Source organism: Sander lucioperca, chromosome 24 (assembly GCF_008315115.2).
Source record: "Sander lucioperca isolate FBNREF2018 chromosome 24, SLUC_FBN_1.2, whole genome shotgun sequence".
NCBI classification, from domain to species: Eukaryota; Metazoa; Chordata; class Actinopteri; order Perciformes; family Percidae; genus Sander; species Sander lucioperca.
The window spans coordinates 7751993-7768278 of record NC_050196.1 but is presented as its reverse complement, the minus strand read 5'-3'; the positions used below and the strand labels follow the sequence as shown (position 1 = coordinate 7768278).

General features: G+C 44.0%; 1 protein-coding gene across 3 annotated transcripts in view; it reads right to left on the bottom strand.

Annotated features, from left to right (window-relative positions):
* The window catches only part of LOC116044420 (histone deacetylase 4-like), a 59408-nt gene that overhangs the window by 41256 nt on the left and 1866 nt on the right, over positions 1-16286 (bottom strand). For 2 of the 3 annotated variants that reach the window (XM_031291556.2, XM_031291557.2), the window contains exon 2: positions 4726-4794. The exons of the other annotated variant lie outside the window; for it this stretch is intronic. In XM_031291556.2, coding sequence (XP_031147416.2) covers positions 4726-4794 — 69 coding nt within the window. The remainder of the gene's footprint in view (positions 1-4725; positions 4795-16286) is intronic. 3 annotated transcript variants of the gene reach the window in all.

Sequence of the window (16286 nt, the reverse complement as noted above, 5' to 3'; positions counted from 1 at the left end):
CCCTTCTCCTTATCACTGCACCTCCTCCTCCCTTTTCCTTCAGTCTCTTAGAGGGAATGACAGTACGCTCCCTTCATCGGACTTCTTCTCTTGCTCTTCACCTCCGTCACTTTTTGCTCTTCGTTCAGCCCCTCTCCTCCTGTTTAACGTGGTGGGCGTCTCTCTACTCTCTCTCTCTCTCTCTCTCTCTCTCTCTCTCTCTCTCTCCCTCTCTCTCTCTCCTCCCTCGTTTGCCCAGTGGTGATATCACAGGGCAGTCTCAGGCATGCAGCCTGTTTATTCTGCAGCCCTCTGCTTTTCCAGGAACCAACGTCACACACACACACACACACACACACACAGCACTCTCTCACTCACTCTGTCTCTCTCTCTCTCTCCTCACCCTCTCGGCTCTTTTCCCCGCTCGACCTGCTTTCCTCGCTTCTAAGGCCAAGGAAAACCCTCCATGCCGGTCGTAGTGCATTGAATATCTCTGGCTCCTTCTTCCACTCAATTGCAGGCGCCCCCTTAGGCTGCGTGTCTCCTTTGTTCCCCCCCCCCCCCCTCTCTCTTTCTCTCTCATGTGGTTAAATACCGTGTGCTCAAATTCCTGGACTGGAATTGGCCTGCATTTCCCAAACAAATAAAACCACAAGATGGTTTCAGGTGAAGATGAGTAAGGACTTTCCCCCGCACTGAGGCTCCTCAGATATTTAAATACTGGAGGATCATAATATAAGAAATATTAGATCGTTGTTTGTTTCTTTTTAAACCCAATTATGAGTTATTGATGATTGATTCATTGTCATCTCAGCCTTTGCTACTGTAGTCTTGTACGCCATTATTGTATAGGTCTTTTATTTTGACATTTTGTTCTTGTAACTCACAAAAGTGTGTGTGTGTGTGTGTGTGTGTGTGTGTGTGTGTGTGTGTGTGTGTGTGTGTACACATTTGGACAGACGTGTGTATTTTTGTTTCTTGTTACGTGATTGTTGTGTGCTGCTTTGGTAAAACTGTGTTTCTTGTTATGTCTTTTCTTTGTATTTTTGCTCAAATTCATATTTTATTTATTACTTAACATGCTACTTTTCCTGTCATTGACCTCTCTCTCGTCACATCACATTCAGACAGAAATGCAAAAAATGTTTGCTGATTTATCTTGTCTTGATTCATAATAAAAGAGCGTATTTGGGTTAGCTGGACACATTTAAAATTGGAATATACATTTTTCACCATTTTTGGACCAAACAATTGATCAAGTAATCGAGAAAATAATGAGGATATTAATCAATTGATCAATCATAGGATAATCATCATTGACTGCAGACCTACCAACAGGCAAATGGGATTAAAATGCACTACAGTTGCAGTATACAGTAGATTCCCTCAGAGGTGAAAACACACACACAACACCAACATAGATAACCTCTGATATCAGCACGTTTGTGTACAAGCAGTGACGTCCAACACATACCTTAGTTTACTGATGTCTGCCAGATAGAAGACAATATAGCAGAGAAAACCAAAACAAAGACAAACGTGCCGTCTCGAGGCGAGCGCGAAGGAGCTTCCCGGAGTCTTACACGACGGACAACCTCGCCTGGGTCAACACGAGTTTGACAAGAGCAGGGACATCAGATTCAATTCCAGTTTGTCAAACTACAGTATGTTCTCTAAAGTTTCCTGTACAATCTGAAGCAGAAGCAAAGTGGGGACCTCACGTCTGTTCCTATTCTCTCATTTTCTTTGAGCATTTCAAATTGTCCTTCAGTTTGAACAATTTTTCAAAGCATGAGAGGGAATCTCCGCGACAGTTGCACATAAGTCACGATTTGAACATCTCTCTCTTATGACATTACTACAGGTTATTCCACAATTGGATGTTTTTTCGTCCGTTAAGCTGAACCTTTCCTCCATCCTCACCCTCCCTCTCAGCAGGTTCCTCTTCTCACTACCCTCCATCCTCTTCCTTCTTCTTGCCCTATCCTCCGGCCCTGCTCTGCGTCCTTCCCCGTTCAGTGGCTTCCTCCCACCTTTCTTCCCTCCATCTCTCCCGCAACAAATTACAATCTGTTTACAGCCCCTCGGGCGCGCTCCTCAACTCTTTTGGCTCCAATTGCAGATCTATTTATACCAGACAATGCAAAGGGCTGGCGTCTCTGATTTGAGACTCGGTTTGCCGAGTGTATATCGCACGGTCCGACTGCCTGAGCTCCACACTCCTTAGGCTTAATAGATGTCATACTGAGCTGAGCAGAGCTGTTTAGAGCGGCCTCAGTAAAATGTGGCTGAGATCCTTTTTTTTTTTTTTTTTACAGGTATGCAAAGAGATGACAAAGCAGAGGAGATACTTTGCACAGGGTTTCAGTGTGCATTTAGCAGCAGGGCGAGATGAGAGGCAACAAGTAGCACATCTGTTGATGGTGGAAAATAGCTGCGGTCGGCTTACTGATTGGTCTCTGAGGGTGGGTTGCGTGAACATCCGCCTACGTTACTTTCTCCCGCCGACTCTCTCAGCTGCTGCGAATTAGAGCGTTGCCTCAATGCAAACTCTCGGAGACTATGGTGGTTATAAGCTTGCAGCAAAGTCCGATTGTGATCACTGTGACCTCTTAAAAAAAACAACACAGAGACACAACTCTGACAGGGTAGAGAAAGGAACAGGGAGGGCGTGACGCAGGGCCGTGTAGAGGTGCAGCAAGTCTTGTTTTGCCAAAAGCAAGCTCCGGCTTGTCGCCGTCTCTATGACATCAAGAGGAAGGAGACGGGATTGAATGCGAGGCAGAGACATAACACGTGAGACGTAGAGAGGGACGACGTGTGAAGGATGAGCTACGGTACATGCAGGAACGGGTTATTTTATTGATTTGCTACAAAGCTCACATGCTCCAGAAAGACACTTTATAGACCAAAAGGATCAATGGATCAATCCAAGAACATCATCTGCAGACTAATTGATAAATGAATCTGCCGTAGCCCTACATTTTTGAGTCAATGAAATGTCAGAAAGCAATCCCAATGGCGACACCTTCTAATTTTGTCCAAACCAACAGCCCAACCCAAAATATCGCATTGACAACAGAGAAAAACCTTAAGATCTAAGAAGCTAGAACCAGTGAAGGTTTTGCATTTCTTGACAATTGACCCATTTTTTTTGTCAATTTTCTGTTGATTGCGAAATCAAACTTAAGTGTTTACTCTGAGTCATGAAGCTCCCTGCAGGTGCAGCTACCACCACTTTGCATCCCAAAAAGACAGCACTGCTTGTTCTGCACTCAAATGCATCCACCAGAACCATTACCTGAAGACCAGATGACAAAACATTGAAGACTTAAATGATATAATTGCATTTTGCATTTTCTATGGAGGGAGCCGCTCCAGGCTGTAGTGCCAGGCATGCTACAGTCAGTGTGCAGTGTGAATGCTCTTAGACAGGTGCACTCTCCTGCGAGGAGCACATCCAAACAGTCCGGGGTCACACACACACACACACACACACACACACACACACGCGCGCGCGCGCGCTACCAACGTGGACGCCCCGGCAGCTCTGTATCCAAGACAACAGATTTCGAGAATATCTGATGAAGACACTCCAGTGAATTTCAATATTTTATCAGCCTAGCCCGAGGCACGCAAAACATAACCCCAACAACAACATGAGTGCACATGTGAGGCTTTAGTAAGGTTTGGGACAAGAGAAAAGATACATTGGGTCAAAGTAAAGGAAGAAGTTATTTATTTTCTTCTTCCAAAGCAACAGGCTGGCTAAGCTCACCGCTGCTGAGAGTTTAACAGCACCTTGCTGCTTACTGCTGCTCTGTGGCATCAGAGAAACAGAGAGCAGCATGGAGAGTAAATCATGAATCACACTTTTACTATTTCCATAATTTTTTAAGGAAAAAAAAAATAAAAATCCAGAATTTGTTCTCTGTGGTGAAAAATGAAATGCACAGAATGGTTTAAGCTTCCTCATTATGGAATTAGATAATGCATTATGCATATATTACCTCAGACTCATTTCTCCTTCAGATTACCTCATCTCCATCTGTGCCCCCTTTCATTTCTGGACTCTCGCCTCCCTCTATACTGCTTCATCTCTGCTCCTTCCTCTTCCTCACTACTGTGATTTGAATGGACTGGAGGTAGAGGTAGCTAAATACAGCACAACATACATTAAGTGATATGTTGACTGTGTCCCAGCAAAGGAGACAGAATGCTTGCGGAAGATAGGGATTTGGATAGGGGAAACCAATTTATTTCATATTTTCAGTCCGCAAGAGGTTGCTCCAAAAAAAGGGTAACTCTGATTTGTTTTGGGACTACCTCAGTTCCTGCCTCAGGAACTTGCAGCAAACACATCACCAATATATGCACAACTGCTTGTTTTGCTGTATTTCTTCTTCTTTTTTTTTGGCAGCCATTCCTCTCGAGACATCCGACAACAATTTCACAAAAGCTCACAAACAGAGCGCCTACATTCGGGCGGTTGTATTTCCATTCAACAAAATGGCACTGCATAAAATTTTAAACATACAGGAGTAAGCATGGAGACTTCTTAGGACTTATACAACTGACTGAAACAATCACAACAATCGGACACATCCTGGGACTGACACCTACGCATGCAAAGTCGCACAGGATGTGGTTAATAGTGAAATCACGTAGGTGCACACACACACACACACACAGGCTTTGGTTTACAGAAGCTCACACACACACACACACACACACACAGTATCCAACCTGTTGGGATGTGGTTGAGCGCCGATGTCTTCAGAAGCTCCAGCGACTGCTCCTTCCCCAGGATCCCCTCTGTGGGAGAGAGAGCACACTCCGCTTCAAATATGGTCCGCAACATTGAGACAAGATTCCAGCAGCAAACCTGCTAATCGGGCAGTTAAGACCACAGTCCAAGCGAGCGGGCTTCAGGTCATCTGCAAAGCTGCGAGCACATGCCACGGCACGGCTACCGCAACCTGAGCAACTGCCCGATCCATGGCCAGCGAAAGAGAGCGAGCTGTTAATTTGCAGAGATGCTTGGCTGCAGGGGTGCTCTAAAATAAGCGTGGAATCTGAGGGATACCGAGGGAGCAGCTTTCATCAGCTCCTGTGTGCTTGTGTGCGAGTTCAGTGTGCGAGAGGAGGGATGTTGGGGCTCGACTGATACTGCCTGTGCTCAGCATAGCAAATGTGGCTGGCAGCAGCAGCAGAGAGGGATGAGGGGGGTGGGGGTGGGGGGGGGGTGGAGAGGAGGAGAGGGAGGGAGAGAGGTAAAAATAGCTCACCCTTTTGTGTATAACAGCACATGTGGAGAACGCACACACAACACACACACACACACACACACACACACACACATACACATGCAGACACAAAGACACAGCACTGTTGCTGCGCTCCTCTCTGGTGTTTGTGTGTGTCTGTGTGTGTGTGTGTGTGTGTATGAATGCGTGTCCGTGGGTGTGTGTGTTCAAGTGTGTAGGCTGTAATTATAGTGGCAACATGAAAAGGCTTTTGTAGCTGCCGAGCCCTGGGAAGACATGGCTATAAAAAGCAGAGCGACAGAGTGGGGTGGTGGTGGAGGAGGAGGAGGAGGAGGAGGAGAAGAAGGAGGACGCATTGGGGGGTGGGGGGGACAGAGGTATTGAGGGGAGAGAGGAGAGGGAGGCGAGGAGGATGAGGCGATGGAAGAAAAACAACAAAAAGGCGCAAAAAGGGAGGAGGGAGAGTAGAGGATGGAACTAACATGCATCGCAACTGCACACAAATCTGTGACTACTGACACACACATTCTTAATATATATGTATGTATTTTTAGCAACCATAAGCACCTGATCCATATATATATATTCGGAGCACAAGGCTTAAAGACATCTGAGGCGCACAGACATGCAATTATTCCTTTTGGATGGTAGATGAAAACCCATGTTAAATCCCTTTGGAGGAATAAAAGAGAGGAAAACAGGCGAGTGTCTCACTGTGCATGATCTATTTCTGGAATTCTCTCTGGACCAGAATGGCGCGCGCGCGCACGCACACACACACACACACACACACACACACACACACACACTTAATTAGCCATGAAGCTAGAGGGTGCGCTGATTATGTGTGTGTATTCGTCTCACGCCACTTTGCATACACCACCTTGCATACACCACCTTGCATGAATGGCTGCACCCATGATGCACCAATCCCTGTGAGGACTTAGGTGTGGACTTCATCATGTCTGGTCCTGTTCAGATCAACCTCAACACAAGTGTATGTAATTTACTAAATCCTCCCACCAGTAGCTGCCAGATATTGCTGCCTGATGTACCATGATAATCAAAAAGGCAACAACCTCGAAACAGGTGCTATTCAAATTCAGACTTTAGCTTGACACGGGGGCGCAGGACAAATCTGCGGTCTCATATACATGCACACTGTCAGACTTTATGTAAAAAGGTGAGGAAATATTGTGAGGACAGGTGGCCACGCACATCCCCTGCCTTTTCCAAAACAAACAGATCCACATCAATGATAGGCGATAGCTTTAGACAAGCCTATTCAAATGACACACACGGATTTTTGCAATGGAAATGAGGTGTGTGATGACACCTGCGGCTTGGAGTAACTCTACGCCGGCTTCTGCGCAAATTGCTGGTAGCGGCTTTACATCTCCGACTTAAGTGTGGGGAATTATGGGGACGGATGTCTTTGTCTGCGGTTAGTTACACAAAGCGTATAAGCTTTCAGACCAAACCGCACAGTGGATACCTGAGACGCACGTGGAGGGAGCACAGGTGTGTACAAACACACACACATCCGTAGGAGGCCGGAGACAGACAACGAGAAAGAGCAACGTAATGAAACCACCACACACTTGCAGAGAAGTGCCCTATACCTTGGCAACAGGGTCCATCAATCTTGAATGTAGCCTAGTTACCCAGCAGCCCCCTCCTCCCTTCAGCTTCCTCTTTCCTCCCTTCATCTCTCCCTCCTTCTCTTTCTTGCTCTCTATCCTCCTCTCTTCTTGGTCCCACTGGGCTAGCATCGGGAGACAGGGAGCTATAAATAGCCTCGGCTAGCCTCAGGCAGAGAGTCAGTCAACTCGAGCTCATGCAGCTACCGCTCGCTGAAAAAATGCATGTTATGATCTGCACTGTGAATGGGGAGGGATGAAGAAGGAGTAATGAGGTAAATGGTGGAGAGCTCCGTCTGCTGCATTGCTCAATGTGGTTTTGTGACAGCACAGAGAGAGGCGAGCTTGCCCCCGGACTGCATGCTGTATGTTGACAGAGGCCTTTGTAATGTGGGAGAAACGAGATGTCTGTCTGTGCCACTGTGGCGTTTACAAAGAGAGACAGTGACAGAGAGAAAGAGAGGAAGGACGCTCCAGCCTCATTACATTCAGTGCACTTCCGTTCTGGCTGCTTCGTCCAGGGTGACTCCAGTGAGCAAGGTGAACCAGACAGGAACAATACGATTAATCAAACACGCCTCTCCTTGAAGAGCCTTTTCCTCTGGGTCGCAAATTTGCTTCCCGAGGGCGCCGGCTGACGTCATGGCGACTGATAAAAGAGAATGGGTGACCCCTGTATGAGCCGTCAACAATCTGCGTCCCGTGAACAGTCGGAAACAACCATCTGACCCTCATTTCATGCTGGGAGAGTCGGAAAAAAAACACAGCGGTAATTCAATTTGCCGCAATGTCTAAATGCTTCTTTGTGCTTCTCTGTGAATGGCGTCATTTCATACAAAATCACAAATGAGTTGGGAATCGGTAATTAGACTGTGGGTGTCTGTTGCACGTCCAAAACACACTAAAGTCAGAGATCAGTAGACCAATGAAAAGACCAAAAACTGAAGCTGCAGAGATGTTGGAGCTAGAAACGTGCCGACTGAGACACAAAAACATGCATAGGAGTAATCCTCAGACTCAGAGTTGGATTTTCAGTGTCTACCGTTTCGATTTATGAATGTAATATAAGGGCGACTGTCGGATACGGATTGGTATGAGATTTATTAGCTCATTTATAATTTAAGGAGTGTGAGTTTTGAACTACTATTCAAAAGGCAGCAAATGTTTGGGAATAAGCTACATCTTGATTAAGAATGAATGGTCAAAGAAAGCTGGAGGTGGATTAAAAACTTGCAGAGGAGCTGACAACTTTGGTTTGATTTATTTTCTTCCTGACTGACTCATCGGTATTTCATCCATATCAAACCAAATAGCTAAACTGAAATACAACGTTGACAATCGGATATCTGACCGCCGTGTTTCCTGCATCTAAAACTGCAGAAGAAATGGCTGTTTATGTGTGATTTTCAAGATTTTGTGGTTCAATATGATGCATGCTGGCAGTGACTATGCAACATGATTAAACAATGCCACAACACCACATAGAGGGTGTGCTAACAAACCCCCAGGCAGCCATATTGGAGGTCCAAACTAAGCTCCTGGGTATCAATGGCAGAAAACTGCATTTCTAACCATAGTTAAGCTGTGAAAGGTGTTTCTGAGATTTTTGCCCTGTGCATTCTGGGATAGACTGCAGCCCCCTGCAGTGACCCAGTGCAGCAATAATTATAGGTATAAGAAATAGATTAATTATTGAACTGACCTGCAGACACCCATGGTCACATACACTGCACAGAATGGTTTTCATACATTTAGTGATTATTGGCACACAGTCGAATCTTAATGGACGTGCATGACAGTGCCACACATGGTTGCTAGGAGATTTGTAAAGCATCGGTAGCTGGGCCTAATGCCTTATAACAACAAACACCCACAATATGTGAGATGCTCTGCAGCTACTATGCATACAGAGTAACAGGTGCACCATTTAATATTTGCTATATTTGCCTTGACTTTTTCAAGTTTGTGTACGTTTCAAGTCCCAGCGATGATCATAATTTGATACACTTGCACAACGGTCATACTTCCTTGATGCCGAGGCCAGACATCCATGCTCTGTGTCGAGCCCTGTGGAGCGCCATGTCAAAAGGCACAAGGATAGGGCTCAGGGGAGGCAGTGTAAACCGTAATTGCCGCTGACAGCTCGTTGGCAGAACACAGTGTATCCCGTTTCTCGGCTGGGACGAGACAAAAGACATGGGGACAAAAGATGTGTCCCGTTCCTCTCATTAACTCATGTTCCCTCTCTGCTGTCTCTGTCCTAATACCAATTAAAAACTGAGCTTTTCTGATGTACTCGGACATACTATATAAAGGCCATGATTACTCTGTTTGTTTTTTGAGGGGGGTAGGTGTGGCAGGACAATCTGGGTGCTGCGCTCCATTTGCACAGGGGAGGACAAAGCAGAGCTTGCTCATATAACATATAACATATAACCATCTGGGATGGACTGTTTGTCATGTTCAGCCAAGTTGGTGGCACATGGGAGGACAGAACTAACGAACTGTCTGGCTGGCAGGAACCTAAGCTCTGTTCACCGGGCTCAGCGAGGGTGGGAACATTTTTTTGCAATCATCTACAATTTCGTAACTTGGGTTTTGTCGGAGAGAAACAACATGTCAGCGCAAGTGGCTGGCAGACCAAACGTGACATCAAGGCTTGAAATTACCCTCGATGAGACTCACGCTCGTATCACACTCACCGCCGCACAAAAGAGGCAGGTTTGTGTGACGCATGCACTCGTCCCGCTCTCCATTTGTAAGCAGCACTACACACGGCAACAAACCGCTCAATCGTGAAGAGTAGAAACAACACGGGAGAGCACATTAAATGATTGTTTGTTCGCCATGCGCATATCTTGTGTGTGTGCGCTTCTAAAAATAGATTCAGGGATAAGCCGGGCCCTCTTTATTGCAGCGAAACAAAATGTTAACCCCTTCACCCATGGATTTAAGCATGGATGTGTGATTGCGTGCATTTGGATAAGAGGATGTAAGGGGGTCACTGAATGGAGAATAGGATGAGAGAAATGTAAATGTAATGCATGAACCATCATACACTTTGGCCTTGTATTCATAGATCGTATGTGAACCACTGCAGAGAAGCTTTTACTTTTACTTTATTGTTAAACGTTTGAGAAGACGATGGATGGAGAAGCTTCCTTTTTTCACTGTTTTTTTTTAATCTGACATATGCCCAGGGAAATCACAGCTCTACTGGACCAGCTAGGAATTATGTGTCTTGCTCAAGGGCACCTCAGGTTCCTCACTTACTCTCACTTGGGAAAGTGTTTCTCGTTCCCTTTTTTTTTTTCTCCAGTTACCAGTACAAGCGAGTGATCTTCCAGGTCCCAAATCTGTGTTCCTTAAATCTCTATGCCACTGCTGCCCCCTTAATAGTATCTGGCAGGTGTAATAAAAAAGCAAATCCATAATGTAGACTTATAGGCATCCAGAGATCTGTGAGCGTACTGTACTGCAGAGTTTATCAAATACAGGGGTGAGACCCAAAGATGGGTAGTCAAATCCCCCCCCAAAAAAAGCTGCTGGTTGTCAGAAATGATGAGGCAAAAAACATGAACTTTTAAGAAAAAAATGAATGGTAGAGTAAAACCTTCTGTCTGTCCCTGCCGTGTACAATAACGCAAAATACAAGGCTGTCAGCAGCAGGGTGAAGGCGAAGGTGAATGTGCAGGAGTTTTATTAGAGCCTGCCCTAATAAACCTACAAGATTAGCTTTTTGGCCTTGATAGAAATGACTTTAGTATGAGAAACCAGGAGCCAGGGCTAGTCGTTCCAAGACGGTGTGTGCGTGTTTAACTTCTACAATCATTTTCTTTGAAGGTGGCGTCAGTAAGAAAACGCATTTGTGAGTGCATGTGCATTTACTGTACAGTGTGTGTACAGCGTTCTGTGTCCCGTGTGTCAATTTTTCCCTGAGCAGCAAGGGGACAACCCTACACCAGGGTATATACATGCGGGTGTCACTACCTTGTCTGTAGTGCTATTTTACGTCAGCAGCAGTCCTTCGTCCCTTCTGCCTAAACTCCCTACAGACCAGATAGTAAAAGTGCACACACAGCTACACACGCAAAAAACAATCTGCAGCACACCCAGTTTCATATTGGGATTCAGACGGGAAAAAAAAATATATATATATATATATATATATATATATATATCAGATTATGATACTTAAAGGAGTAGTTCCACATTTTTTTTAAACTGAGAGTTAGATGAGAAGATCAACTTCCTTTATTGTTCCCTGCTTTCAAAGACTTATTTGTTATTTCACAGTGGCAGGAGTTGAGTATTGAGTGTGTTACGCCACATTACCGTCAATCGCCTGACACCCTCAGAAAGAAATGAAAAGTCACGACACAATCTGCCGACAGTAAAGCTCGTTTGGCCACATAACATGTGGCCAAACGAGCTTTACTGTCGACAGATTGTGTAAAGCTAGTTTCAATAACAATGGCTTTCCCTTTTACCAGTATCCATAAATCTGTCTTGACTAATGCCAACACAAGTTGACTAGTCCGTACACGACATAAATCTGTATATGGCAAGCAGCAAATCTACCAGCGCCTGAAGCCTGAAGAGACCAATATCCTAACCTTACTCATTAGTGTTTACTGCACTTTGTTTTCCTTACTGTTTTTGTCGTGTTTCAAGGCTATACAGAGCTAGAAACGGTTGGGCTTGTAACCTAGATACCACTGAGCCTTCGAGGAAAAGAGCACTGTGTCAAGTTCACCGGTTCACAACCATAAAAGGCGCTCACGCCCACACAGACTCTGCAAAATGAAGCAGTAAAAAAATTGAATCTGAACAGTTTGTATCCTGCTGCAGACGTGATTTTCATAGTGTTTGTGGAATGTGTTCATTTTACATTCTTTGCATGAAATAAAGTTCAAACCTCTCATTCACAAATAATCACTTGCAGTACCTAGCACTTACTTACCAACCGCTTACTGGCCTCAGTGTGTGTGTCTGTGTGTGTGTGTGTGTGTGTGTGTGTGTGTGTGTGTGTGTGTGTGTGTGTGTGTGTGTGTGTGTGTGTGTGCATGCGTGTGTGACTCATGTGCAGTCCCAGCTATTGCTCCAGTGGTAAACTGCAGACTTTCCTGGAAAGCCGATGCACTTCTGACTAAGGCAAAAAACAAATTGTTGCCAGCTCGTGGCATCACCTTCCCTCTTTAATAAGACCCTGTAACACCTTGAGGAGGCTGCCTGCTCTTTTTTTAAACTCATGTCTTCATTTCCACTTACAGTTCATCCTGCCTGCATCAATTTTACAATGAGGCACCCGAGATCAAGCAGCTTGGCTTGTAATGGTGGTAAAAGACCGACATGAGTGATGCATCCAATCCTTCCAAGAGAAATGGGCAGATAATGACAGTAAAGATAAAAGGATTTCAACACTACCGTCTGGATTTAACAGGTTTCTCTACAATGATAAACATATTCTTTATTCTAGGGATGTTAAAGCCACTCTAAACATTGATGTTGTATTAGGAAAAATTAAACGTGTCAATCGAAAAATATGGCCTTTATTGCAGTTGAAAGTTTAATCTTATTGGTTAATGTATCTGCTACTAACCAACGTTATCTGCCCTGACATTATATTTATTGTTGTGGGTGTGTAATGTACTGTATGTTGCAGCTGTCCTGTTAATGAAGACTTTTTTTCACCCATCTGTACATTATATGTTGATTTCTAAGAAAATTGTTTGTCTTTTTGCTCCAGAATGTGGTTTGTGTGGTCTCCCTCTTTATCTGGACACGGGCAAAAGCCAGACTGTTACCAGGAACCGATAAGGGGTGCTAATGGCAAGTGACCACAACCACAGAGGGGCCCCAGAGAATCATGGGAAACCCCGAGTTCAGACATTTTTGAGTAAAGGATAATATTCAGCAAAAACACAGATTTAAAAGGTCACTGAATCACAAAAAAAAAGACTAAACATACTTTAGATTATTTTTTGCTGTATGTTTGTCAGGGCAGTAATCACGGTAACGTAAAAAAAGATCAGCTACTCAGCGACTTACTTGCTAAGATTTGAGCTCTGAAAAAAAAAAATGCATGCCCGTGCGCATATCTTGTGCGAAAATATTTGAAAAAAATGTCTCCGTTCGTCAAGTGATCGGTTCGCTCAGTGCACTGAGACTCATACTTTTGGCAAGAAGGTGGTGCAATTTAATTCAGCCTCACTGCTATTAACAAGTGCAATACATCTTGAGAGTGACATTTACAGAAAGCGCCCCATTCAACCAAACACGGTCAACATGTTAGCTCATTGCTAAGCACAAGTGTAAAACAAATGTCGCCGACTAATGTGCTCAAGCTCTGGGTACACAGACTAATCCGTCCTGTGCAAATACTCCAGCCCGTTTGCTGATATGGCCGCAAAAAAAGACTGATGTCAAGGGCCGCCTGACCCCTTTTTGTTCTGGGAAATATAAACCCAACAAAGCGTTTTAAATTTCACTTTTCTAGGAAGAGATTTATGGTAAATTATATTTAATCTAAAAATCCCACTGCTGCTGTAATAAAGAAAATGAGTAAGTCCTGGATCCAAAAACGTGCGTGCTAGTAAGCTCATTTACAGATTACAAAAATGGAACGCGAGCAGGCAGGCACGCATGCACGCTCACAAATACCCGCCAGAGCTGCTGCATGGACCGCGTGAACATGCGAACACGCACACAGACACACACACACACACGCACACACACACACACGCACACACACACGCACACACACACACACACACACACACACACACACACACACACACACGGCTTTACTTAGAGGGCTGGTACATGATTGGAAATAAGTGCAAAGCAAGCACGGAAAAGTTGGCAGCTTTGGATTGCAATACAAATACATGAGTACAACAAAGCCGTGGATCTGAAGGTCTCATTGTTCACCATGAGAACAAAGCCAGTGTTGTTTAATTTCCCTCAATATAAAACCAATTCAACTTAACAGTGGCAGTTGCAGACAACCCGGATGCAACCTGAAGCCACAGGATCAATTTCCTTGCATCTGTTTCTCAAAAGAACAAACAGAGAAATCCAGTTGATGCATCCATCTCTTTAAAACATACAGATTCCTTGCCGTGCAACATTCTCACTTCTGTAAATATCACTGACATAAACATTTCAGTGAAAAAAAAAACAGAAGTCTGACAAGCGCCACAAGGCCATAGTGTTGCACATTTTTCACATTTCATATCTTTTAATGTCTCTCGGGCTGCCTGTTTCTGTCTGTCTCTCTCTCTCTCTCTCTGTGCACTGACAGCCGACAAGTGTCTCTAAGCTGTCGTTCAAACAAGAGAAGCAACACCTTGAATTGACGCCCACACTTGGCAGCACTCTGAGGCCCGAGATCGTCTCCTCTGAAGGCTTTTCAGAGGCAAACAAGACAGTGAGGAGCAGCAGCTGCTGGTGTGAATCGTCTCTCCTGGACACACAAAAGATCACAGCTATTTTTGTGTTGTGGTGAGAGGTGAGTTAACACAGGTGACAGGCATGTTCCGGGTAGCCCTGTTCGGCCCTCTAGTGGGAAGCAAACTGTAGAGATGATGAGAGTCAGAGGAGGACAGCGTGGGAAATTAAAAACAGCTAAATCTTATTATATTTTGACAGGAGCTGGTTAGTTTATCTGCTCTATCAGCTGCTGCAGCCTCTGGTCAGAGTGAAGTTTCCTGCCTTGGCTGTGTTCAGATCTGGGCATCGATTCATATAAGCGTTTGTCTTCTTCCAACGGAATCGTAATTGTGATAAAATAATAGAAAAAGGTATAATTTCAAAAAAAGTTTGGAGAATAAAAGCCATTTGTGGATCTGTAAAAAGACTGTAAGAGTCTGGAGTCTGTATGACTGAAATGGCTTTCTGAAGATTTCACCGATGAAGTTTAGTTTACTCATCGAGTAATGAAAGACTTAGATGCTATTGCGTTGCATTGTGGGAAATGTAGGATAGTGTTTTTTGGAGCTTGACCCATACTAGGGACAAACTGCGAGCATGTCTCAGCCTCTGCGACTTTAATTTTGATAATTATTTTACATCTATCTCTTGTGGGTCCCCTTTATGGAAGTGCAATTAGTGGAGTACCCCTTTAAGACATTTCTAAAACTTAATGATATAAACCATAATTTTGTTTTAGAACTTTTCAAAGTCTTTATCATTCTTTTAAATAACAATTTACCAATATTTGCAATAAAGTGAACACAGAAACAATCATAGCAATATACAAAATGTTGCCTCTGACTTCATCATGAAAACACAAATATGAAAGTTAAAACGCACCTAGAAACAAATGACTGATTATCATTTGAATATGTCCTCCTACTTAAATGTATATATTAGAATCGGGGCGTTCGCGGGCGTTCGCCCCACGTAGGCTGAGTCCTTTGCAACGGCCCGGGTTCGAATCTGACCTGCTGCCCTTTTCTGCGCGTCATCCCCCATCTCTCTCCCCCTTTCCTGTCTATCCACTGTCACTATATAATAAAGGGAAAAGCCCCCCAAAAAAAATCTTTAAAAAAAAAAGTATATTAGAATTTATTTCAAGGTGATGAACACAACTCCGACCATTTCATATGTCACTTATCATCACATCACACGCATACGTCAGCCGATATCAGTGTCAAAATCATTTCTTAGGCTTAGCAGGGCGTTCATTTCGTCGGCCCTGTTTGAAGAGGAGATGTGTGAAGGAATAGGAATGGGCTGTCTAATGACAACTGTTGAGGCTCACTAATCTGAGGTTAATCTAACAATAGAATGTGATTTGCCCTTACTCGGGGACAGGGAAAGTGAGTCAACACTAGGATTGGGAATTGGAATCGTTTCAAAAATTCCAATTCCAATGGAATCGTTTCTTTATTGGAATCGTTTTGGAATCTGATGATCGGTTACAAATGGAACACATGCAAGTCTTGATTTCCGTGGCAGCCACCATACTTCCAGGCGCTTGTTGTGTTGCAGCCACAGTAAGCGGCGCTCTAAAGTGGGGCTTTATTTTACGTTGAAAAAGCCCGGTACAACCGTAAATCACCAATGAATCGAAATAAAACTGTCCTCTCATCTGTGAAATAAGCATGGGACTAGGGTTGCACGATATTGACAAAATGTGATATTGCGATATCGATTATGAATATTGCGATATTGATATTAATTTATTTTGTAAAATTACAAAAGTTATGGAAAAAACGCATCAAAATAGATTCATAACAAATACAACACAAGTTTTATTTCAACTGAATAACAGTGGTACAACATGAATGAATAAATAAGGACCATGTCTACAGAACAGGACATGTTTTACTGGTTGTAAAGTATAAAAGTATAAAACTTTTCTTTCGCTTCTCTGATTTGTTCTGGTTTGTTG